Below are 25,909 nucleotides of genomic sequence, written 5' to 3' on the forward strand. Positions count from 1 at the left end.
TCCTGTTTTGGACAACAGTTTAATTACATCTCAAGATAGAATTGAAATAATACGGATAATATTGGAGGAAATGCCTTACCCCAGGTGGAGGAAATCGAATCAAATCACTTTTATTGTCACATCATCAGCTGCACGTGTGCTGTGATGAGTGAAAAACTTAGAGCTTAATGCTTAGGAGTTCAAGTATCTCAGGGTTTTGTTCACGAGTGAGGGAAGGATGGAACGTGAGATTGACAGGCGGATTGGTGCAGTGGCAGCAGTAATACAGTCAATGTATCGGTCCATTGTGGTAAAGAAGGAGCTGAGTCGAAAAGCAAAGCTTTCGATTTACCAGGGAACATACGTTCCTGCTGTCACCTATGGTCATTAGTTTTGGGTTATAACCATAAGGACAAGATCTCGGATACAAGCGGCCGAAATTAGTTTCCTTCGCAGGGTGGCAGGGCGCACCCTTATGGTTAGGGTGAGGAGCCTTGACACCCAGGACGAGCTCTGAGTAGAGCCGCTGCTCCTCCACATTGAGAGAAGTCAGCTGAGGTGGCTTTGGCATCTGTTTCGGATGCCTCCTGGACGCCGACCTAGGGAGGTGTTCCAGGCATGTCCCACCGGAAGGAGGCCTCTGGGAAGACCCAGGATATGCTGGAGGGACTATGTCTCTCGGCTGGCCTGGGAATGCCTCAAGATTCCCCCGGAGGACCTGGAGGAAGTGTCTGGGGAGAGGGAAGTCTGGGGTTCTCTCCGAAGACTTCCCCCCACGACCCAGCCCTGGAAAAGCAGTAGAAAATGAATGAACAAATGAATGGAGAAATTATGTACAGGACAATTCTATAGCAGTCACTAGTTAGCATTTGAAGTGGTTCAAAACCCTTTGTCAAAAAAAACTTCAAATGTTGACTGCTGTATGTTAAAACAGTAATTTTTAAAGTAATAGTTCACCCAAAACTGAACATTTTGTCATTATTTCATCACTCTTCACTTGTCACAAGCAGGTTTTTCTGTCATGGAATTTTTATTCTTGCAAATAGCCCATTTTACAACAACCCACACACCATATACAATCATATCTAGCCCCGACAAATGAAACATCTGTTTAAAAAAGAAAAAAAAAATGTCACAAACATGTTTGTTTCTTTTCTTTTGCTGAACACAAAACAATATTCTGAAATAATTATAAAGATATTATATTAATAAAACATAATTCTGTAAAATATTGTAAACCAGTAAACTTCCATGTTTTTCCAAATATGGAAGTCAATGTTTACATTTCCAGCTTTTTCCCAAGCTTCTTCAATATGTGTTTAACACTCAAAAGAAACTCATAAAGGTTTAAAAGAAAATGAATGAATGAATGTTGCAAACCTTTTTGAGTTTCTTTCTTCTGCTGAAAACAAAGGAAAATATTTTAAACAAGGCATTTACATTCACTGTATTTGTTTTTCCTTAGGCATGCCAATGGTTAATGGTTACAGGTTTTCAGCTTTTTCAAAATTTCTTTTGTTTTTTGTGGTTAACAGAAGAAAAAAAACTTATAAATGTTTATAACGACTTGAAAGTAAGTAGTGAGAAAATCACTGCTTATTTAAAGCATGATTTATCAAACATTTTGCATACTACAGTATCACTGCTAGATGGCAGTACAGCAACAATCTTAAGAATGTGGATCGCTAGTCTTATGTATGTTCATAAAAAACTGTTTACCTGGATTAAACTACTCAAGCCAGTCACTATGATTACATGGCATAATTATGTAAAGGGTAATAAATAAAAAGGCGTCGCGTTTTTATAGCTTTCAACATCGATGCTGACAGTGACAAGCGCTGCCAATTAAATCTCAAAGATTATCCTCTGGCACAGCCTTTTGTTAATAATTTAAAATCAAATTTGATTAAATTGGTTGAAATCAACAATGACCAAAGCATATGTTTGTTTTATTTACTGTAAAACATATGATTATGAAAATATGTTTTATTTTTTCACCTCACAAGTTCTCCAGAACATTGCGCGCGCGCCCGTGCTCTTCGCCAAAAATACATAAAGATAAAAACAGCACAAATGTAAAACGTGTGTTAGTTTAACAGCTTTCCATCTCCATCTCCTATTAAGCTCTTCTCGACGGTGGCATCGCAGCGAAGAACAGGCGAGCTCTGTAATGACAGATGTGCACACGGGCGGAGTTCAGAGCTGTGAAAACTACACAACTGTTGGTTCATTGAGCGCGCGACTCTGGAAGTCTGCACGCGCGGGAACCACTTTCTTCCTCTTTAACGTCGTTTCCCTTCTGATAAATCATTAACTGGCATATATTTTTTTCTGAATGGATTGTGTAATCAACCCACAGACATTTTGAAACGCAAAGCTGCTGCCTCAACACTAGAAATAAGGACAGAAGACGCTGAAGAAAAGTAAGGCTGCGCGTTGCTTCGAGAGGTGAGTTAATGAGTTATACAGTGACTTTATGAAGTATTCATTCCCATACACAAACATGCAGGGTGTTACATTTTAACACATGAAAGGAAGTAAGATTAGCATAAAGAGTTCATGTGTGCACGTTTATCAAAACAACAAACGGTCAAGCCAAATATGCGATTAATAATTAAGCCTTACAACGAGAACGTTAACACAACTGCGTCAAATAAATGCGTAAAGGACGATAAAATGATAAACCTTTTCAAAAACATTTGCAAAATTTGTCAAGTTCTTTGAAATGTCATCTTTGAATGATGAATTCAGGTAAAAAGGGCCACCCTAATACAAACAAACAAACAAAAAAACAAACGAACAAACAACAGAATTCACTCTTTTCCCGTTGGTTGCATAAATGTATAGATTTGCATAAAGATTTATGCAAAATATTATATTTAATGTACCTAAATAAACGTAAAGGGATCTATCCACAAAGTAATGTACCGATAACATTATTAAACCCCATCATTTTTAAAAGATAGCCTACTTATAATAAAAAACATGCTTGACTGTTTTGCTTTAAGAATACAATAATCATCATATAAAACGTATGATAACATTAGACTTTTAATTCTAAATTGAATAACATGTTTATCATACAATAAGTATATGCAAGTTTGTCTTCATATGGGTTGCATTTTAATAAAATATTGAAAAACATATTAGTTCCTGGCAAAAATAAGTATACTTATTTTTGGGAAGTTGACTAATATTTAACTGCTCACATGCGCTACAGCCTCCATTCTTATTGTAAGTTAGCCATTATAAACTTTTTTTTCTCAATGCTCAATAGTTTGTCACCTCATCATAGAGTAAACAGGATGTTGCACTGTATAATATTTAAGCAAAGATGTGGTTGACAGTTGAGCAAAAATGGTGATGCTTAAACTGCACTAAAAAGTCCCATTTTCTTAAATACACTGTAAATATTTTCATACATTCCCTAAATTGTAGTTGAACACGTAACCCAGTTTGTTTACTAAATATATGAATCCCAAAATTGTAAACTTACAATCAGTATTATTTAATTAATGTATTTTAAATAACAATAGACGAATAAATTGAACATTATGTAGTTTAGATCTTTCTCTCTGTTGCTATTTTGCACACTTTTAATCCTATTGTACATGATGAAGAATATGAATGAAAGTATGAAAGGGAAGGGATGTATTTATGTTGCATGATACCAACAAAATGACGTGTTGGGTGTTTTGTTTTCCTTTAGGGTAAAGTTCAAGTTTCTAGTTGAAGTTAAGCTTGTGATTACCGTAGTTTACCTTAAAATCTCTAATCGAACTGTCTTCAGTAACTTCAAGGGCAGAAGTGAAGCTTACAGTATATTCTCATTAAACTATTTCTAATAATAATTTTTTAGCAATTATGCTTTGTTTGAGCAATAACGTTGTTTTTAGTAATGTAGCTACTGGAATATGCACTGTAAAAATGTAGAGTTCCACACAAATCATTCCTGTTGTCCCAACACAAATAGATTAACTTAACAAATGTAAGTGGATTGTACATAAAATAATCAAGTTGTCCCCAAGAAATCTCAAGCATTGTGTTGCTTCAGCTCATTTTAATTAAGTAGCTTGAACAGTTTGGTGTGCAAACTTGTGATGAACTATATGTGATAATTATGTAGCATTATTTTCAGATATTGCTGTGCATTTTAATTAAAACATACTGCATTTATTTAAATGAGACATGAATATGAATGAATTTATTTATTTATGTAACTCTGTAATGTGCTATACACATAAAGGGCTTTACAATCATACAAGGAATCATATAAACATTATTATTAATTATTGGATGTTATGTTGTAATGTGATGTAAATCAACTTTAAATTCTGTGTTTTTTATGGAGCAAATAATAATGTTATTCAGTGAAAATGACATTCAGTGAAATTGATGATACATCCGAAAAAAAAATCCCAAATTGTAGCCACAAAAATACTCTCTAATTGTGTAAACAAGCTGTATGCTTTGTTTGTTTATGTATTAAGTACAGGTCAGAATATGTGTGTTGCTTATTTTTTACATAAATATATTTATTACATTCAGTAACATCATTTATTTTATTTTCATAAAAGTTGACAGTTATTTGCTATTATAAAAGACAATTCACAGGTATATAATATTCATTCATTATAAATAAGAAAATCACTTTTGAAATAATATAATATAATATAATATATTATAATATAATATAAAATAATATAATATAATATAATATAATATAATATAATATAATATAATATAATATAATATAATATAATATAATATAAAATAATATAATATAATATAAAATAAAATAATATAAAATAATATAATATAATATAATATAATATAATATAATATAATATAAAATAATATAATATAATATAATATAATATAATATAATATAAAATAATATAATATAATATAATATAATATAATATAATATAACATAATATAACATAATATAACATAATATAATATAATATAATATAATATAATATTATATAATATAATATAATATAAAACAATATAATATAACATAATATAATATAATATAATATAATACAATATAATATAATATAATATAATATAATGTAATATAATATGGCTGCACGGTGGCCCAGTGGGTAGCACCATCACCTCATAGCATGAAGGTTGCTGGTTCGAGCCTCAACTTCCCCCACAAGTCCAAAGATGTGGTATAGGTGAATTGGGTAAGATAAATTGTCCATAGTGTATGTGTGTGGATGTGTGTGAGTTTGGATGTTTCCCAGTGATGGGTTGTAGCTGGAAGGGCATCCGCTGAGTAAAATATTTGCTGGATAAGTTGACGGTTCATTCCGCTGTGGCGACCCCAGATTAAAAAAGGGACAGGTGAATTGGGTAAACAAAATTGCCCTTAGTGTATGAGGGTGTGTGCGAGTGCGAGGGTATATGGGTGTTTCCAAGTACTGGATTACAGCCAGAAGGGCATCCGCTGTGTAAAACATATTCTGGAATAGTTGGCGGTTCATTCTGCTGTGGCGACCGCTGATAAATAAGGGACTAAGTCGAAGGAGAACGAATGTATGAATAATGTAATATAATATATTAGACACTGGGGCGGCGCATTGGTGCAGTGGATAGTACTGTCGCCTCACAGCAAGAAGGTCGCTGGTTCCAGCCTTGGCTGGGTCAGTTGGCATTTCTGTGTGGAGATTGCATGTTCTCCCATGTTCTCTAAATTGTCCGTGGTGTATGTGTGTGAAAGAGTGTGTATGGGTGTTTCCCAGTGATGGGTTGCAGCTGGAAGGGCATCCGCTGCGTAAAACATATCCTGGATAATTTGGCAGTTCATTCTGCTGTGGCGACCCCTGATTAATAAAGGGACTAAGCCGAAAAGAAAATGAATGAATGAATGAATATTGGACATTGGTGCAGTCTGATTTTCATGGGTCAGCAATCAAAATAAGAATGCATATTGTTTTATTTCCACAATGTGTATGATTCATTATGACTATAAATATGAGTAATACAATCATTTGAATAAATCAAAAACCATAGCACCAACTGTCATATTTGATTACAGCTCTCCACTTTAATGTTTTCTACACTAATGTCTAGCCGTGTGTTATCTGGCATTGCAGATACGTAATGAATCAACCTAAGTTGATGATAGTCTAGGTTAAGTCATATCAGATATGTGTTTATGGACCGTTGTCAGGATAAGACACTGAATGATTTTATGGACAACAGAGATTACACTAGAAAGGTTAAATGGAAGGTTACTCATTTGTGGAGAGTTTCTGGCGCTGCACAAACCACACGTCTCATCCAGTTGTGCTCTTTTCTTATAGTGTTGAGACTGTGTGTTCATTTTTCCATGACATCACAGTCATGTGGAGTGTGTCATTATTCTGGGAATGGCTGGAAAAGTTGCCACACTATATAATGGTCATTTGAGTGTTGAGTTTATTTAGAATTACAGCAACCTTACAAACGCAAAGATGCCATTTTGGGATTCAAACTTAGGTGAGTTTTTCTCTCATTAGCATAGGAACAAGTTTGTGTTGTTGTTAATAGCATGTTTGCACCACAAAGTTTATTTTGTTCCTGATTTTCTTTCAAATATCAAACTTTGAGGCTGTAGTGAAGCAAGTGATGTGATTGTGGCGCTGAATGTTATAGTTTATAAAATACTTTCATTATTTTTTCTCTTAAATTGAGTCTATTGTTTACGGTGCAATGCAGTTTATGTAACTGTTTTAGAGCGTTGAGGTTTATAGTGCTGCTGTGTTGATAAAGTGTGATCATGACAAAGTTGAAAAAATTAGCATAAATTTACTGACTATAATCATATTAACACATATTGTTTTCTTCTTGTCTATATGTCTGAAACAGTAAGTACACTGTTAAAAATGTAGTTTAAAAAACAAAACACTGCCAGAAATATAGTACCATTTAATTTTTATTGTCAAAAGAAAAACATATAGCGGTGGAAAAAAATATTTTTCTTTTATTCTATAAACCAGTGTTTCCCAACCCTGTTCCTGAAGGCACACCAACAGTACACATTTTCAACCTCTCCCTAATCAAACACACCTGAATCAACTTATCAGAACATCAGAAGAGACTCCAACACCTGGGTCAGAAAAGGGAGACATCCAAAATATGTACTGTTGGTGTGCCTCCAGAAACAGGGTTGGGAAACACTGCTATAAACTAATAAGGATGCTCCGATCAGGATTATTGCAGCTGATACTGAGTACTGATTTCTTGTCATAGTGATCAGCCGACTGAGTAGCGATTCTGATGCTTCAAGCTTATATAACTTTACCATGACATGAGAACATTTTCCCCCTAAGTATTAGTTCTCGCCTTACCCAAGAGAATAAATGAAGGATTTGCATATATGTAATGGTCAGAAACAGCTTTAGATAAAAATAGATAAAACAGATAGAAAATGGTGAGAAAAATGACTAACAATGCAATTTGGAAATATTGCTCATGTGTTGTAGCGCTGCTGCTGCTGCTATATAACCCGGGCATGCACATGCATCTTTCTCTACTTGTAAACAAACACTTGCAATCCGTTCATGAGATCGCCCAAATCAGTGCATACTGATCTAGTCATGATATGGGATTATTGGCTGATACAGATCGCCGGCCGATCAATCAGAGCATCCCTACTGATAACATTTCTTGCAAAGTTGAAAAAAGATGTTTCCATTTTGCATAAATATATGTTTATATATGTTTATATTTATTTTACGACAATAGCAATGTTTTAATTTCAGTAGAGTTATCGATATTTGGTGGAATAACTGATTGTCAATTGCACAAATGAAAACACTTTTTTTATTCTGACCACCTGTCATTTTTTTGGAAAAAACGCTCTAAATGACAACATTTTAACTTAAGATTTCGAAGGAAAGTTATCATAGCTTTATAGATTAAAATGAATAATAACATTTACTCAAAACACATACCAAATATATCCAGAGAAACTGAGAATTTTCAAGTGGTCTCTTTAGTTTTTTCATAGATGAACATTTCACTGACTATTAAACCCTAAAATAATGTTCAGTTTAATTCAATTGAATTCAAGTATTCGTAAAGCGATTTTTCCAATAATTATTTTTCCAATGCAGCTTTACAAAAGGTGCATATTAATGCATCAATACAATCAAATTAAGTTAGAGTTACAATTAAATGTAAGTTATTATATATAAACATGGTGGCGCAGTGGGAAGCGCTATCGCCTCACAGCAATATGGTCGCTGGTTCAAGCCTTGGTTGGGTAAGTTGGCATTTCTGTGTGGAGTTTGCATGTTCTCCCCGTGTTTGCGTGGGATTCCTCCGGTTGCTCCGGTTTCACCTACAGTCCAAAGACATGCGGTAAATGTGAATTGGGTAAGCTAAATCCGGCAGCCACTGCGTAAAACATATGCTGGATAAGTTGGCAGTTCATTCCGCTGTGGCGACCCCTGATTATTGAAGGGACTAAGCCGAAAATGAATGAATGAATGAATGAATGAACATAGTTAACCTGCAGTTTTATAACATAAGGTGATGTCTATGTGTAAATATTTAATGAAGTGTATTTGTGTATGTGTTGTCCAAATATTAAACCCAAAACTCATTACTAATTGTTAAAAAAACACCAACAAACATATTTAGTAAAATGAACAACCTTTCAAATGTGAGCTCTGACACATTTGGTAATGTCAGTTTACATTTTCACATTAAAATAGAAGACTGCTTCTTTGAAAAACATATAAAAACTATAGGTTAAACAGTGTCCCACTATCATAGTATACACCATTTACATTAAGGTAACTTACTGTTAACCAAAACACAAGTTTTTGCTCTGGAACCTTACAGTAATTTACAATAAATCAATTACAGTAATTGAATATTTAAGCATTGGTCCCATTTACCTCTATTGTAGAGAAAGTTTACTAATCAACATTTCTACATACATTGGTGCACAATCAGATCAACCAGTTCCTCTCCTTAGCATGATTAGTTGTAACAATACAGGTGATGTGTTGTGATTCTGTAAAGTCATTTTCACTCATGCTTCGTCTATGGTGGTCACAGCCTAATTGAGGTTTGTGATATTAACACAGAAAGCGACAGTGGTACATCAGTATCTAAGCAACAAGAGGCCTCGCTGTTTTCCTCATGTCGTGGTGTGACGCTCGTCTTCTGTGCGTGTGTGTCTGCGTGTGCAAATCATACAGTGTTTTCAGGTTTACTCTTGATTTGAGGAGATTTCTGTCAGAGGACCATGCTGTTGTTACTAAAAAATAAGCAGGTTTAAGAAGGCTGTACAATGCAATTCTTTACTATCCAGGTTTACTATTTACTTGTTTACTATTTACTGTTTACTATTTGTTTATTTATTCATTATTAGTATTTTCGTATGCATCTAATATGTGGCTAATTTCAGAAGGTAATTCTACAGTTAATGCAGTTAGTAATATACTATAGTATATGACTGTGAGAAAGAGATTTAAATGTTTAAATGTGTCTGGCAGCCACATCTATACTACTCATGGCAAAAATAAGTGTGAGTTTAAGAAAAGCACTGCCATTGCAGAGAAATGAGCCCCTCGCATGCAGTTAATAATGCTGTAATCTTATATACGTACAGTTGAAGGCAAGATTAGTAGGAGTAGTTTGTTCCGTAGCCAATGAAAAAAAGATTTTTTAAGGGGGCTAAAATTATTGACAAAATAAAAACTTTCTTTATTCCAGCTAAACTAAAAGAAATAAGACTTTCTTTCGATGAAAAAATACAAAAGGAAATACTGTGAAAATAATTTTGCCTTCAAATGTAAATTCTTACTTGATGAAACGTAATTTAACAGTAAAAATACTCATAGACCATGATCTGAGACAGGAATTTGTTACAATAAAAAACTTTTTACTTAAGGTAGATATTTTCTAGCACATATCAGAGTGATTAAAGCATGATATTTTATTGTGAGCCTGTTCAGCCAAGTTTTGGTTATTTTTGTAATTGTGTATTACTATCATACAGTATTTATATGGTGGAAATTGTTCCGATATTACTGAGAATTAGACATGAGAGATAAATTGAGGTCCAAAGTCTGAGACTACTGGTAAAATGCTTCTATTTGGCATTAAAAATGATATTAAATTAATATGTCTGAACAATTTGATTTGGAAATATTGTGATATTTTGTTTTGCTGTGATATACTGATATGAATATAATCCCACCAGATGATTTGAATGGCTCTGTTTGGAAAGATTTCAAGCATTTAGATTGACTGTGGTGATCAAGTATTTTTCTATGCAGTGCATCTTCATAAAATATAATAAATTACAGTCATACATAAATACGACAGTTAAATAATACTGTTAAAAAACACTTTGCTTTATGGTTTTCTGTGGGATCTAATAGTATTCACATACAAAATTTTACCAATCAAATCTAAAATAACATGGTTACCATTATTTAAATAGTTTTATACAATAATATAAAAAACATATTTAATAATATCTCTATATTTCAATATTTAATAAACAACCTAATCCTGCGATGTGACTATTGCAGATATATGCAATTTCGATGACGATATATTGTTTAGCTTTTATTTTGCCATTTTAGTTTTAAAAATGTTATTTAAAACATTAGTGGCTGTAACTATTATGTACTTGCATTAAAAAATAAATACAATGTGTTCATAATGTATTGCAGAACACTTCTAGTGCTCTTGAGGAGGGATACGTGTAGGGTTAGGGACAGGGTTGGTTGTATGGGTAGGTTAAGGGTGGATTAAGGTGTAAGGTATGGGACAACAGTGTAATTAAAGATGTAACATGCACAAATTTAATCAATCGTAAGTATAATATAAAAGCATGTATTTACACCATGAGTTAATTGTAACAAATGATTAATTTTAACAAAATTAATTTAGTCTAAGAACATATACATTTAAACACTTAACTAGTTCATGTCACTTTTGTAAATTTATTTCAATATTGTTTTGTCATCCCCAGGGTGCAGGAGAGGAGGTACTCCCTTCTCCATGGCCTATACTCTGGGCTCGGGCCCCGATGTGGGTCCTGCATTAGGGCCCCAGCACTGCGTCACAAAAGTGGAGCTCTCAGTCTGCGGCGCTAACCTGCTGGACCGAGACGTAGCATCAAAATCAGACCCCTTCTGTGTTCTTTTCCATGATGTGGACGGCAACTGGGTGGAGGTATGAGAAATGATATAAAGTGTTTACTTTTACAGAAAACTGTGGATAATACTGGTTAACCTTTAACTAAACATGATGATAATTAGAGTTGGAGAAAGAAGATTCAAATTCAGATTAAAAGATATATATTTTTTTATATATTTTACATACTTTATTAATAATTATACAATATGTTTTGCTAATATGGATACATTAGTGTATTTTTGCATATTGTGTATTAAATATGTATTAATGTAGCATTGGGAAAAAAATCTTCATTTTATTTTCAAGAACATTTTTTAAGAAGGTAAACTTATCTAGACTCTCATCACTGAAAACTAATCACCGAGAAGCCTTTTGGGAGCCTTTGAAAACAACATATATCCTTTGAGACAAAATGCACAAGTTGAAAGTGTAGAAAACTGAAAAAGATGGCATGTAGGAAGCAAAATAGGAGGAAATCTCTTTGAACATCAAATAAAGCGAATGAACTGATGAGCAAACTAGGTTGCAGTGTCTGAGCTCTCTATGGGACTGTGCCTTCAGCGGCTCAATCATCACAGGCCAGAGTTGCTGGTCAGTAGGGCAGGCCAGCACACGAAATCACTCTTCTACTGCACACTGTAGCCATGGAAACAGCAAGAGACAAACAAAGGAATGCGCTTGTGGTAGATACATGCATGCTAAAATGCATTCTAGAACATCATGTTTAGGAATTTAGAACACTGATCATGAATGACTAAATGTAGATGCAGGTAAATACTAAAAAGAAGCTGTCCAAATATTCTTTCATGCTTTAATTATCTGTATATTCCAGTATATTGTTGTCATTCTTCATAATGCATATAATCTCATTTTCATTTCTGTAAAATGGAATAGTATATTTAATAATATTTGAAATATGGAGCACTTGTTTTTAATTTATAAATATAACCTTGTATTCAACTATACATTTGTCCCAGCTATAATTTTTGCTCACTTGTAGTTATGCTATTTTTAAATGACTGTTATTATCGTAGCACCTTCTTAAATTATTTTTATTACTTACAATAAAAACAAATTATTGAGGTACACTTAGAAAATTACAAATGATTACATAATGTAAAACACAGTAATTTAATAATAATAATAATATTAATAATAATAATATTAGAATGGCAAAAAAGTGACTTGAGATGTGACTTCAGAATATTATGAAACAGTGGAATATTTTACCCTAAACAATTGCTGTTAGTTCAATGTTGATACAATTTTTTTTAGTTTAAGCAGATACATACATACTGTAGTCAAAATAAAAAATACACATTTTTGAATGATTGTTCTGTACAAGAAACATTATTTACAACATTATTATCGTTATTAATCCACAGGCTTACAGTTCTGAGTGTGTAATTGTGTAGAAGTAAACCCAATCAATTCCTGCATCTTGTAAAAGTTATATTATTCTATTGACAGATATATAACGTGTGGGTAAAAATACATCAAAATAGATGCATCTATCTTTTAATACCATATCTCATTCGTACTTATGTCACACATGATAAATTACATAAGTTTAACCCAAACATTTGAGATATATGTTTCAAATCTTGAAAACATAAAGGAACATTCTTTCACTGTATCGGGGAATGTGAGGTGATTAAAACCTTCTGGCAAAAATCAATAGCGTTGATTTCTTCAGTTATTTCAAAATTAGTTACCTCTGAAATATTTGCTTTGGGTTTATTTCTTGTACGTTTGTAATTACCAGGTTATCAAGCTAAAATGACTGACAATATGCCTTGTTATTGCAAGATGTTTGATTGTCGTTTCAGCATCGATATAATGTGTGTGTCCACAATAGTTAGATCGCAGGAGATGCGATGTTGAGTTGGGATTATAGTTGATCAGCACAATAAAATACATGGGTTTTGTGGAGTCATTGCAAAGTATAAACATAAGAGAGTGAAACTTAATGATTCACATGTGCTTTAAAGGCATTTCAAGAGAGTTTAAAGTATTCAGGCACACAAAAAGTACATTTGTAACTTTAATGAAGAATAAATTTACTGAATTATTAACATAATGAAGACTATACAGTGTTATTTTACATTTCATTGTTCAATTTCTGTACCTGAATACTGTTTGACTTTGCGTAAAACATGAAGCAATGTTTATTTATCTTTTATTCAATGCTCTGTTGTAATAATTTTTTATTATACTAAAATAATTGTATTAAATTCAAAATTATTATAATTTTTTTAATCCATGATTCACACCCATTCAAAGTCACCCCAGTCAATCTAAATTAATGATTTCTTTCCATATAGTGCTAATTAAAACCACTGGTGACATTGGTGTATACATATTGCAATATATATCGATGAAAAACAAAATATCCCAATGTCATATTTGTCATATTTTATCTTGTAGCCCTAGATTATATTGCACTTGAAAGAATAAACTACAGCATAAAGGGTAAACATAAAGGACTACCATAAAGTTTGGTATCTATTTTTATACAGTTTCTGCAGAAAAAAAAATTATATATATATATATATATATATATACATCAGTATAAGCAACAAATACCTCACTCTTCTGACTGATATGTGCATATGCTCTTATAAATATCTCATTATGTTCATCTTGTATGACAACATCTCCACCGATTAAAAATGTTTAATAATGTATAGTTTCCTGTTATCTTTCTTTACCCTTTTTTAAAAATTAAATAAAAAATCCACAAACAAACATATCCTCTGTTTGTATGTCTTTTCAGCTGGCTCGAACAGAGACAGCTATTAATAACCTGAATCCAGTATTTGGGGTAAAATTTCAAGTGGATTACCACTTTGAGGAGGTCCAGAAGCTAAAGTTTGCCATGTTTGATGAGGACAAATGCAGCTCTCAGCTTTATGAACACGACTTTCTGGGCGAGTTCACCTGCACACTGGGAGTGGTACAGTACCTTTCTTAATCAATAACATTTTACTCACTGCTATGGAAAAAAATAAGAAACTATTTGAAAAAAGTCTTTATAGTAATTTATAATAAAAATGTTGTCATCTAGAGCTTTGATGGGGTGATTAAAAAGTACCATGGTTTCTTTTTGAAAAGGCGGTATTGATGTTTTGTCAAACTTAGGTAAAGAAAGTAGCATGTGGTGGAATAAACATCATTTGTTTGTTAAAAAAATTTTATCAGAGCTTTATGAATGAAACAAATATTCCCATTTTACTCAAATCTATACTTTATAACACACATAAATACAGTTAAACTAAGTATTTTCAAGTGGTGACTTGATTTTTCCAGGTCAATCTGCTACAGTATATGCTGTTTGGTATCACCGTAATTAGATAATCTCGAGTGATTACCATAAGCTTTTATGATCATAATTATGATAAATTAGCTTTCTGTATCGCCTCTACTTGTGCATTTATTGGGCCATCTGTTCTGTATTAGATCGTGTCAAATAAGAAGCTGCATCGACCACTGATTCTGGCTAATGGCAAGCCGGCAGGGAAGGGGGCCATCACAGTAAGATCCCGCATAACACACCAGAAATGACATATGCATTGATAGAGTTTGTACGAGAGCTTCACGATCTGCTTGGTTTGGTCTAGATAACAGCACAGGAGTTATCAGACAACAGAATAATCACCCTAACCATGTGTGGGAGGAAGCTGGATAAAAAGGTGAGTTAAGAGCTTTTGATAGCCATTCAAGCACTTCACAAAATCACTCGGTGATAGAAGATGATGATTTTGTTTGTGGCTGTTTTTCAGGACTTTTTTGGTAAATCAGACCCTTATTTAGAGTTCCACAAACAAGGGGATGATGGGAAATGGATGATGGTTCACAGAACAGAGGTAAGGTATTAAATAGACACAGTGTTGGTGATACTCTCATTTATATAGGCAATTTATTACTGCTGTTTTATCAGATGTTAAGCTTGTATTTCAGACTAGATCCATTCTTTTAATGAAAAGAATAATAATTGCCTGTGTGTGATATTAGGTCATTAAGAACACTCTGGATCCTGTATGGAAGCCTTTCACAGTGCCTCTAATCTCACTTTGTAATGGAGATGTGGACAGAAACATCAAGGTGTGTGTGTGTCTATGAAGTAGTTGTCTTTTACTGTCCAGTTTTATAGGGTGTGTGTAAAAAGATCTCAGTAGAATTCATGGCAACACTTTAGTTTAGTGCACAGTTCACGGTATTAACAAACCATTACCAGCAGCATGGTGGCTCAGTGGTTAGCACTGTTGCCTCACAGCAAGAAGGTCGCTGGTTTGCGGGTTAATTGGCATTTCTGTATGGAGTTTGCATGGCGTGGGTTTCCTTCGGGTGCTCCGGTTTCCCTAACAGTCCAAAGACATGCACTATATGTGAATTGGGTAAACAAAATTGGCCATAGTGTATCAGTGTGAGTGTGAATGCAAGAGTGTATAGGTGTTTCCTAGTACTGGGTTGCGGCTGGAAGGGCATCCGCTGCGTAAAACATATGCCGAAATAGTTGGCTGTTCATTCCGCTGTGGCGACCCTTGATATATAAGTGAGTAAGCCGTAGGAAAATGATAACCAAACCATTAACTAACACTTCTAGGACAATAAACTTCTAGTTAGCTGTTTATTAATAGTTAGTGGGGTAGAAGTTGGGTTTCGATTTCAGGTAAGATTAGAAATGCAGAATAAGATCATACTTTATGACTTATAATAAACAATTAATATCTTAATAATAGGCATGTAATAAGCCAGTAGTTATTAGCATAATTTGTGACCTAAACTAAGGTGTTATCGAATTAATTTAAGGTAAACATTTAATATTGCAATGAATGTGTTCTGGGGTATATTGGAGACTGTCATCCCAAAAAGAAAAACGTTGCTTATTCAAATACCTTGATACAACCTATAGTTACAGTTTGAAGTAAAATAAACGACAGTGTTGTTTTACATGTGTCCAATCTAAATTTTGGTTCATTTAAAAGCAGTGAGTGGATTTCTTTTTTAACACATGGTCTCTTACTCACCATTGGTCTCCAATTAGCAAAATATAAATTCACAGTATACATTTGCCAGATGCTTTGGAAAGTGATTTACAGTGTGTTTAAAGTATGCATCTTATCAGTATACGTGTTCCCTTGGATTGAACACATGGTTGTTTTACAATTTACATTAATACAAGTTTCAGTGCCATATGCTGCTGTTGGTAGGGGCACTAATTAATTTAAAGCATCTCTGGTCATATTTGAGTTGTATGCGTCATATATTTGTTCATTTATATTGCTACATTTTTTTTTTCTTTTTAGGAAATTTGATTAATTAAAGAATCCTAAAACAAATCTGTTTCGTGTTTTCCTCTAAAAACCACATTATATATGTATAATAATAAAAAATAATGATGTTTAGATTCTGCTTAGCTAAAAAAGCAAATAAATCAAAACAAACATATATATATTTGGTCCATGTTTCGCTCCTTCAAGACCTACTAGCAACTATCACCCAGCAGCCCAAGACCAGTAACTCACTGAAGCTAAGCATGGCTGAGCCTGGTCAGTACCTGGAAGGGGGACCACATTGGAAAAGTAGGTTGCTGTTGGAAGTGGTGTCATTGAGGCCAGCAGGGGGTGCTCAATCTGTGTGGGTCCTAATGCCCCAGTAAAGTGAAGGGGACACGATTCTGTCAGTGAGCGTTATCTTTCAGAAAAGACGTTAAACAGAGGTCCTGACTCTCTGTGGTCATTAAAAATCCCATGGCACTTCTCGTAAGGGTGTAACCCCGGTGTCCCCCATCGGCCTTCACCCAATCATTCCCATCCACCGAATTGGCTCTGTGATTGTCTCTCCATGGTGCCAGTGCGCTCACCACACACCAGCTATAGGTGGAGTGGACCACCTATAGCTGGTGTGTGGTGAGCGCACTGGCACCATTGTCCTGTGGCTGCCGTTGCATCATCCAAGTGGATGCTGCACGCTGGTGGTGGTGTGAAGAGAGCCCCCTCATAATTGTGAAGTGCTTTGGGTGTATGGCCACACACAATAAATGTGCTATATAAATACATATTACATTACATTACGTACAGTATTCAAAGACCTACTAAGCAGTTTGCTTTTGCTTTTTCTTTTGGTCAAGTCTGTTTATGTCCCTATGAGCCACAAAGTCACAACTCACTGTAAATGTGTGATGTCACAGGTGCTGTGCTACGATTACGACAACGACGGAGGCCATGACTTCATCGGCGAGTTTCAGACCTGTGTAACTAAGATGAGCGAAGCACAGAACGGAGTGGAGGTGGGCTTGTCTGCAATTAACACCATGCAGATTCATAATTTCCACAATGTAGGAACTAAACGCGTGAAGTAAAAGCTTGGCTCACATTATCGCCTGCCACTCTTGCGCCAGAATACTATGTGAGTACTAGCTATGCCTCATTATCTGGCATAATGAAGCCGAGAATTAGTGAGTGAGAGGGAGAGACAGAGGGAGAAGGAGAAAAGAGGTGGGAGGGAGAAACAGAGAGAGTAACAGGCTCTTTTGAGATGCAAATTGCTCCTGTTTTACCACCGCCTTGTTTACCAGAACATGCATTGTGTGTTGCCAGTCACACTTCGGCAGAACATGCGTTTAAACGTTCTCTTGGAGAAAGATTTAGTGTACTTTTCAGGTACTGGCATTCTACTGCACAGTCTTTGCTCAGAGATATGATGTATTTCATGTCATGTTGTAAACTAATTGAGCTCCCGCAGTGATTGTCACCCCTCTGTGTTCGCATTTCAGATGAATGATCTCTCTAGAACCCACAGATGATGCTGATACTTGGATTTTTTGTTTCAGAATAGATCATGTCTCATTTTTGTGTCTTAGGTTTGCTTAAGAGAGACCTTAAAATAATAATACCAGAAACACTCAAATAATTATTTTTGCTGCATGTTCAATTTACTTATTTAAAATCAGCTGAAACAACACAATTCTTAAGGTTTTATTGACACTTAATTTTTTACGTTCAATGTACTTAAATTTGTTTAATTAAATTAATTGATTTGTTTTGGGACATGAATTAATTGTGTGAAACCCTGCATTTATTATAGTGCATAGAAAGCTGATTTTGATCTATTATTTATTACACTCAACGGCCACATTGTTAAGTACAGCTGTCCAACTGCTCGTTAATGCAAAAATTACTAATCAGCCAATCACATGGCAGCAACTTAATGCATTTAGGCATGTAGACATGGTCAAGACGATCTGCTGCAGTTCAAACCGAGCATCAGAAGGGGTAAGAAAGGTGATTTAAGTCACTTTGAACGTGGTATGTTTGCTGGTGCCAGATGGGCTGGTCTGAGTATTTAAGAAACTGCTGATCTACTGGGATTTCCACGCACGACCACCTCTAGGGTTTATAGAGAATGGTCTGAAAAAGAGAAAATAGCCAGTAAGCCGCAGTTCTGTGGGCACAAATGCCTCGTTGATGCCAGAGGTCAGAGAAGAATGACCAGACTGGTTCGAGCCAATAGAAAGGCAACAGTAACTCAAATAACCACTCGGTACAACCGAGGTATGCAAAAAAAGCCTCTCTGAACACACAACACGTCCAACCTTGAGGCAGATGCACTACAGCAGCAGAAGATCACACCGGGTGCCACTCCTGTCAGCTAGGAACATGAAACGGAGGCTACAATTCACACAAGCTCACCAAAATTGGACAATCAAAGATTGGAAAAACGTTGCCTGATCTGATGAGTCTTGATTTCTGCTGCGACATTTGGATGGTAGGGTCAGAATTTGGCATCAACACCATGAAAGCATGGATCCATCCTGCCTTGTATCAACGGTTCAGGCTGGTGGTGATGGTGGTGTAATAGTGTATGGGATATTTTCTTGGCGCTCTTTGGGCCCATTAGTACCAATTGAGCATTGTGTCAATGCCATAGCCTACCTGAGTATTGTTGCTGACCATTTTCTGATGGCTACTTCCAGCAGAATATCGCACCATGTCATAAAGTGCGAATCATCTCAGACTGGTTTCTTGAACATGACAATGAGTTTACTGTACGTATGGCCTACATATGGCGTTTACAGTCACCAGAACTCAATCCAGTAGAGCACTATTGGAACGAGGTGGAACGGGAGATTCGCATCATGGATGTGCAGCAACTGCGTGATGCTATCATGTCAATATGGACCAAAATCTCTGAGGAATATTTCTAGTACCTTGTTAAATCTATGCCACAAAAGATTAAGGCAGTTCTGAAGGCAAAAGGGGGTCCAACCCGGTACTAGTAAGATGTACCTAATAAAGTGGCCGGTTAGTGTATTTTAACAGCTATTATTTATTTTAATTCTCCACCAAAGTGTGTTTTTTGTTCAAATATTCACTATTTTATGCAAATATTCAAAATTGCTGATATAAATTTGTGTTTAATACAAGCAAGACGATGTAGTGCTTTGTGTTGGATAAATGTTAATCGGACCTTGGACCTGAAAAGCTCACGTACATAATAAGGAAAAACCTTCAGAATTTTGTGATATCTGAGAGGTAATTTTGAACTTTGTTAAAAATGGATATTTTGTAGAAGCTTTGGAAGGCTGAAATTGAAGGTGAAATGGTGTTTGATTGGATATTCTTTTTCTTTTCTTTTTTTAATGATTATTATTTATTTTTTAATTTTTTCCCTAAACCTGGCTGTGGTAAGTTTTTGATATTGGGGTTTGATTTACTGTAAAACTTTAAAAGGACATGTTATACAAATTACTGAAATAATCAAAATAATTTCAGACATTAATAACAATCAATATGTTCATGTATTTACGAACATACTATTTACATTACATTGTCTAAGACATACAGAAACTATATATCGTGCACAATAGTAACACAGTGCCTTCTGTTCACAGGTTGAGTTTGAATGCATTAATCCCAAGAAGCAGAAAAAAAAAAGTTATAAAAACTCGGGAATCATAATTCTGAAGTCATGCAAGGTAAGGACATAGGAAACAAAGAATGGTGACACATTCGCTATTCACAAGGCAAAAGAAATGATTAAATACATTCTGCTTGCACATTAAAGCACCTTCCATGTTCCGGCTTATTTAATTACAATTGTATTACAAATAAAAGGGTCTTTAATTGCAGCTTCTCTGTAAGGACAGATTAGTTTTATTGTGCTAAATCCCCTTTAAAAAGCATGTATTAATATCAGCACAAAACACCTGTCACTCCTGCACCGTCACCATTGAATCAGCCCTACTGATGAATTCAGGCATTAAAACAGAACATGACTCAGTTATTCTCAGAAAATCTTTCAAATTAACCATTTTTCAACCTTTAGCTTAAGCGAATGTGAATAGGTGGCTTATGTGATGTGCTTATGAATAAAAGACGTATGTGTTGCTGTGTCGTTTCTTTGTTAGATTACAAGAGACTACTCCTTCCTGGACTACATTCTTGGTGGCTGTCAGCTCATGTTTACTGTGAGTATGATAACGTCAGCTCTGGAATTGAAAGCTTTTTTCTTGTCAGAGATTTGAGGGGAGGGGGGGGGGGTTCATGCATGCAAAATGCAGAAACATCATTTGCATGCAGATGATTTCAGAAATATATTCTGTCACTGACGAAAATTTAATCTGAGAACCTCAATGACAGACTGCAATCAACGTGAAGTGACAGAATTGTATAGTTTACATCATTGAATTTAGAGGAGCTAATGGTTGAAGTCAAATTTGTTGATTCCAATACACTAAAAGCCTGTTTTTTCCCCCATGCACTGTCCAGTTGAACATACTCTATATATGGGTCCTTTATGTGACTCAATTGCTTTCACCAGTGTGATTGGTAAGAAATGATACAGAAAGTGAGTGAAATTCACAGGTTGCTATAGTTACAGTGTGCTGCAGTGTGGAGGTCCATGTCTCTCATTTGAAACTAAAGACAGAGAGAGAGACAGGGGATGTAAAAAACACAGAGGGAGAGAAAGCAAGAGAAGCTTTTAAACAAAGGAAAGTGATTTTGATATCTTGTTTGTTGTATGACGCCACCTTATGATGCACGCTTGTTTTTTGCTCTGCAGATAATGATAAGCCTTCAAGGTTATTTATTGGCGTTGCTGATTCCATAAAGACCTTTTAACATCACCAGACCACAATGATACCACATAATGAAAATTGTTCTTTGAATAACTTTGCCCAGAAGGTTCTTAGAGGAACCAAAAAAGAATATTGTGACATCACTTTGAAAAATACTTTTGAGATTTTTTTTGAGAATTGTGAGAAATTTTTTATGTTTCATGCGATTATAATCATATTATAATTGCATGGACCACATAAAAAATTCTCACAATTCTCAAAAAATACTAGTCTTTTTAACCCAGAAGCCAAATAAGTTGTCCACATTACCATTACTTGCTTTTACGTATATTATACTCCTTTTAAAGAATCAGGGTTCTATATTTGCACCGATGGTTCTATGAAGAACATCTAAATAAAGAAGAACATCCAAGGAACCTTATTATTATTCTACAATAGTTTCTTTAGAGTAAAAATCTGCAAAAAATATTTTGTAACCTTTATTTTAAAAGCTTAAGATTATTTTCATGGACGACATTTGACTCTTGGGTCAATGAGGCAAGAAAAATAATTTGCATGAAAATGTACTGTGTTTTTGTACCTCCATCAGCAAATTATATGTAAGCTAATATAGCTAAGAATAATATGTAAATATTGCCGTAAAAAATGATGGTAAGGTTGGATTTGCGAATATTACCTTATTGTTACCCAGTTGCACTGGCTATGATAAACACATATATTCACATGCAAATTCTTCAATATGCATGCATATATGGGCTTCCCTCTCAATATTAAAACACACTCAAAACCCATCTACCTTTTAATAATTGCTATTGACTAATGATAGTTTAAAGGCGTTTACCAACTGGAGAGAACATTTCAAGCTCTTTCCCAACTCAAAATTAACTTTGTTTTGCTTGACATTACATCACACCAGTTCAGTATATTGTAATTCAAGAGTTCACACTTAGCTGATGATTGATTATAACACGTTTTTGGAATGCTGTCCCGGGAGAGAGCCCTGAGCTCATAAGATCCTCGAACCTGGCGCTCCCTTAGTTTGTAGGTGGAGAGGGGAGTTTAAGTTTATGTACTCCCCCATTATAAATGACAAATTAGGGATTGCTAAAGATACAGTTGAAATCAGAATTATTAGCCCCCCTTTGAATTTGTTTTTCTTTTTTAAATATTTCCCAAATTATGTTCAACAGAGCAAGGAAATTATAATAGTTATTATAGTTTTTCTTCTGGAGAAAGTCTTATTTGTTTTATTTTATTTATATTTAATTTTTTAAAAACCATTTTAAGGTCAAAATTATTAGCCCCTTTAAGTTATATATTTGTTGATAGTCTACAGAACAAACCCTCGTTATACAATGACTTGCCTACCCTAAACTGCCTAGTTGACCTAATTAACCTAGTTAAGCCTTAAATGTCACTTTAAGCTGTATAGAAGTGTCTTGAAAAATATCTAGTCAATTATCATTTACTGTCATCATGGCAAAGATGAAATAAATCAGTTATTAAAAATGAGTTATTAAAACTATTATTTTTAGAAATGTGTTAAAAAAAAATCTTCTCTCCGTAAAACAGAAATTGAGGGAAAAAAATTAACAGGGGGGCTTATAATTCTGGCTTCAACTGTATACTGCTGAATTAGCTCGAATATAGTGCGAATATAGGATTGGTCAATTCACCTATGACGCATGTCTTTGGACTGTGGAAGGAAAATGGAGAACCTGGGGGAAACCCACATGAGCCTGTGGAGAACATGTAAACTTCGCACAGAAACGTCGACTGGCCTGTTAAGGACTTAAACCGGTGACGTTTCTGCTGTCGGGCAACAGTGCAAACCACTGGGCCACCGTGCCACCCTATTAAGGGAAAGAAGGAGGAGTAGGGGTGGAAGGGGGATTCTTCAAGACGAAGATTACTGAAGTAAGAAACTCTGGTTGTTTATAGTGAGTTAGGAATCATATGATTGGTGAATTATGTGTTAGCTAATGCGGGACCAGCCATGATCAATCATAATAAGCACACTCAAAATTAGTTTATTAATAAACTTTACGTTGGGTATTTAGAGCAAGTAAATGATGGCATAATTTAAATTTAGTAGGCTCAGTATTTGTGAACATATATATATTTGTATTTCTAGCTAAAAAAACAGGTAGTTCCAGCATGAATTTGTGACTTAGGACATTTTATGCTTTCCTGACTAAACAAATCTTTCTATTGGACTTCGAGGATCCAGTGTGCTGGTAGGTGAGATCCTTTTCAGCTGTGATCTGATCTCAGTTTTCTGTTCATGTGCAGCAGTTTACCAAGCGCTGCCAGCATCTTTATAAAGCCAGTCAAGCTCAGGGGTCACCAGTGGGCAAACAGACTCCTGAATGCAGCATTCAGAAGAGATGATTTCTCTTTATATTGAAGACAGAGAACGGCTTTTGGTTTTTATCGGTAAATCAGAACACTGCAAAGTACATTCTGGAGAGGAGAATTAGGGAAGGTCTGTGGGTTATTTTTTAGAGACCAAACTTTTAGTCATCAGTTGCATAATCTCATTTTGAGCTGTACTTCTTAAAGGAATAGGTCACCCAGAAATTACCATTTTGACATTTTTATGAAACTTGAGAGGACAGCAATCATCACCCGTTTTTCACAGATGTAAGACAAATGTATTTGAAATAGGTTTAAAATATGTCAACATTCTCAATGAAAAAAAAAAACATTTTGACAAATGATTTTCTTGTAGAATATCTTACTTCACAAACCAACTAACTTTTCAAAGACACTTAAAGGTGCAGTATGTAAGTTTGACACCCAGTGGTTGAACTAGGTATTGCACACCTGGTTCAAAACACAAAAGCTCAGATTGACGACATAAACAGATGTGTGCCTGACTGTCGAGCCTAAAGGCAGATTCAAGGCTGATTTATGTCGTATTCTAAATAAAATCAATGGCACACGCTAGAAGAAATATTTTCCATATTAAAAGGAGTTTTTGTTTCAACCACCACCTGAAATTGATATATGAAGAACAGCAGAAAACTGACAATGATCACCTCTGGTACACCTCATGTGCTATATTCAGTCTTAAATGCTAGTAATGTGAGTTTGACTGCCATTTTACATGATGTTTATTGCCATACACCTGAAAGCAGCAGCAGATAGTTCACCTCAGATTTTGAAAAATAAAAGAAACCATTTGAAATTGAACTTTAGAACTGCAACTCATGAGTGATTCGACATGTACATTTAATAATTAAGAGGTTTAATATGTATTAATAAGATTATAAACCCTACCATTTTTTTGTTGAAATGCAGTAAGTGCACTATTATGTGCTTCTGAATGGCTGTATTTAAAATTCTGTCATGTTTCGTCTGGTGCAAACAGGCAAATTACTTATCACTTAAAATCTCATCACATAGCGTGTTGTAGCGTGTTCTAAGTGGAGTTTGCATGTTCTCTTCGTGTTCGTGTGGGTTTCCCCCACAGTCCAAAGATATGCGCTATAGGTGAGTTAAATTAACAAAATTGGCTGTATTGTATGTGTGTAAAAGAGTGTGTATGGATGTTTCCCAGTACTGGGTTACAGCTGGAAGGGCATCCGCTGCGCAAAACACATGCTGGATAAGTTGGCAGTTTATTCCGCTGTGGCGACCCCAGATGAATAAGAACTAGATGAATAGATGAGTGATTTTTTTTATTTTTATAGCAGTTTGAAACTATATATTGTATAAAGAATCAAATATAAAATAAAAAAACTAACAAAATTTGATCAATTTAAAGCCCTTGCTGGAAATCATACCCTGCCGAACTACAACTCCCATGAGACATTGCGTCAGTCAACTTCTGCTACACACACGCACACTCTCACACACCACACACGCACACACACACACACACACACACACGCACACACACACACACACACACACACACACACACACACACACACACACACACACACACACACACACACACACACACAGTCTCAGGAAAAACTATTAAAATTTAATATGAATATTTAACCCAGCTGGTTGAGTTAATAAACAGTAAGTAAGTAATGTGTGTTTATATAGCGCATTTATTGTGTATGGTCATACACCCAATTTACAATCATGAGCAGGGTCTCTTCACAAAACCACCAGTGTGTAGCAACCACTTGGATGATGGGCCATTGCGCTCACCACACACCAGCTATAAGGGGAGTGGAGAGACAGTGATAGAGCCAATTTAGTGAATGGGGATGGCCAGTAAGGGCAGAGGGAGGGAATTTGGCCAGGACACCGGGGTTACACCCCTTGTCTTTCCGAGAAGTACCATGGGATTTTTTAATGACCACAGAGAGTCAGGACCTCGGTTTAACATCTCATCCAACACAGCACCAAATATGTTTAGCTCAACTATTGGGTTAAATAAATAACTCAACGTTTTTTAGAGTTTAGTTTGTTGCTGCAATTCCAGGCGTTTATTCTTGTTTTTGCCGTTCTGTGTTTTTGGACCTTTTGGACCTTTTTTGCCTATCTCAACCTTTTTTGTCTGTTATATGGATTACACTTTGGATTGTCTCTGTTGTTGTGAATTGCTGGCTTTCGACCCCAGCCTGCCGCAATATTGCATTTGGATCCATTCCGTGCTTTACATCTTTCCATACACAACCAAAAGGTACTGGCAACTCATTACCGGGTTCTGTACCATAA

At 35.1% G+C, this 25,909-nt stretch overlaps 1 protein-coding gene across 1 annotated transcript in view; it reads left to right on the plus strand.

Moving 5' to 3' along the window:
* Window positions 1–6,434: 6,434 nt before the first annotated feature.
* The window catches only part of cpne2 (copine II), a 57,240-nt gene continuing 37,765 nt past the window's right edge, over window positions 6,435–25,909 (plus strand). Inside the window, exons 1-10 of the mRNA XM_056478569.1 lie at window positions 6,435–6,474; window positions 10,976–11,178; window positions 13,919–14,098; window positions 14,602–14,676; window positions 14,763–14,834; window positions 14,925–15,008; window positions 15,157–15,246; window positions 17,336–17,434; window positions 20,039–20,122; window positions 20,555–20,614. Coding sequence (XP_056334544.1) covers window positions 6,450–6,474; window positions 10,976–11,178; window positions 13,919–14,098; window positions 14,602–14,676; window positions 14,763–14,834; window positions 14,925–15,008; window positions 15,157–15,246; window positions 17,336–17,434; window positions 20,039–20,122; window positions 20,555–20,614 — 972 coding nt within the window. The 5' untranslated portion in view covers window positions 6,435–6,449. The remainder of the gene's footprint in view (window positions 6,475–10,975; window positions 11,179–13,918; window positions 14,099–14,601; window positions 14,677–14,762; window positions 14,835–14,924; window positions 15,009–15,156; window positions 15,247–17,335; window positions 17,435–20,038; window positions 20,123–20,554; window positions 20,615–25,909) is intronic.

This window comes from Danio aesculapii, chromosome 18, assembly GCF_903798145.1.
Source record: "Danio aesculapii chromosome 18, fDanAes4.1, whole genome shotgun sequence".
NCBI lineage: Eukaryota > Metazoa > Chordata > Actinopteri > Cypriniformes > Danionidae > Danio > Danio aesculapii.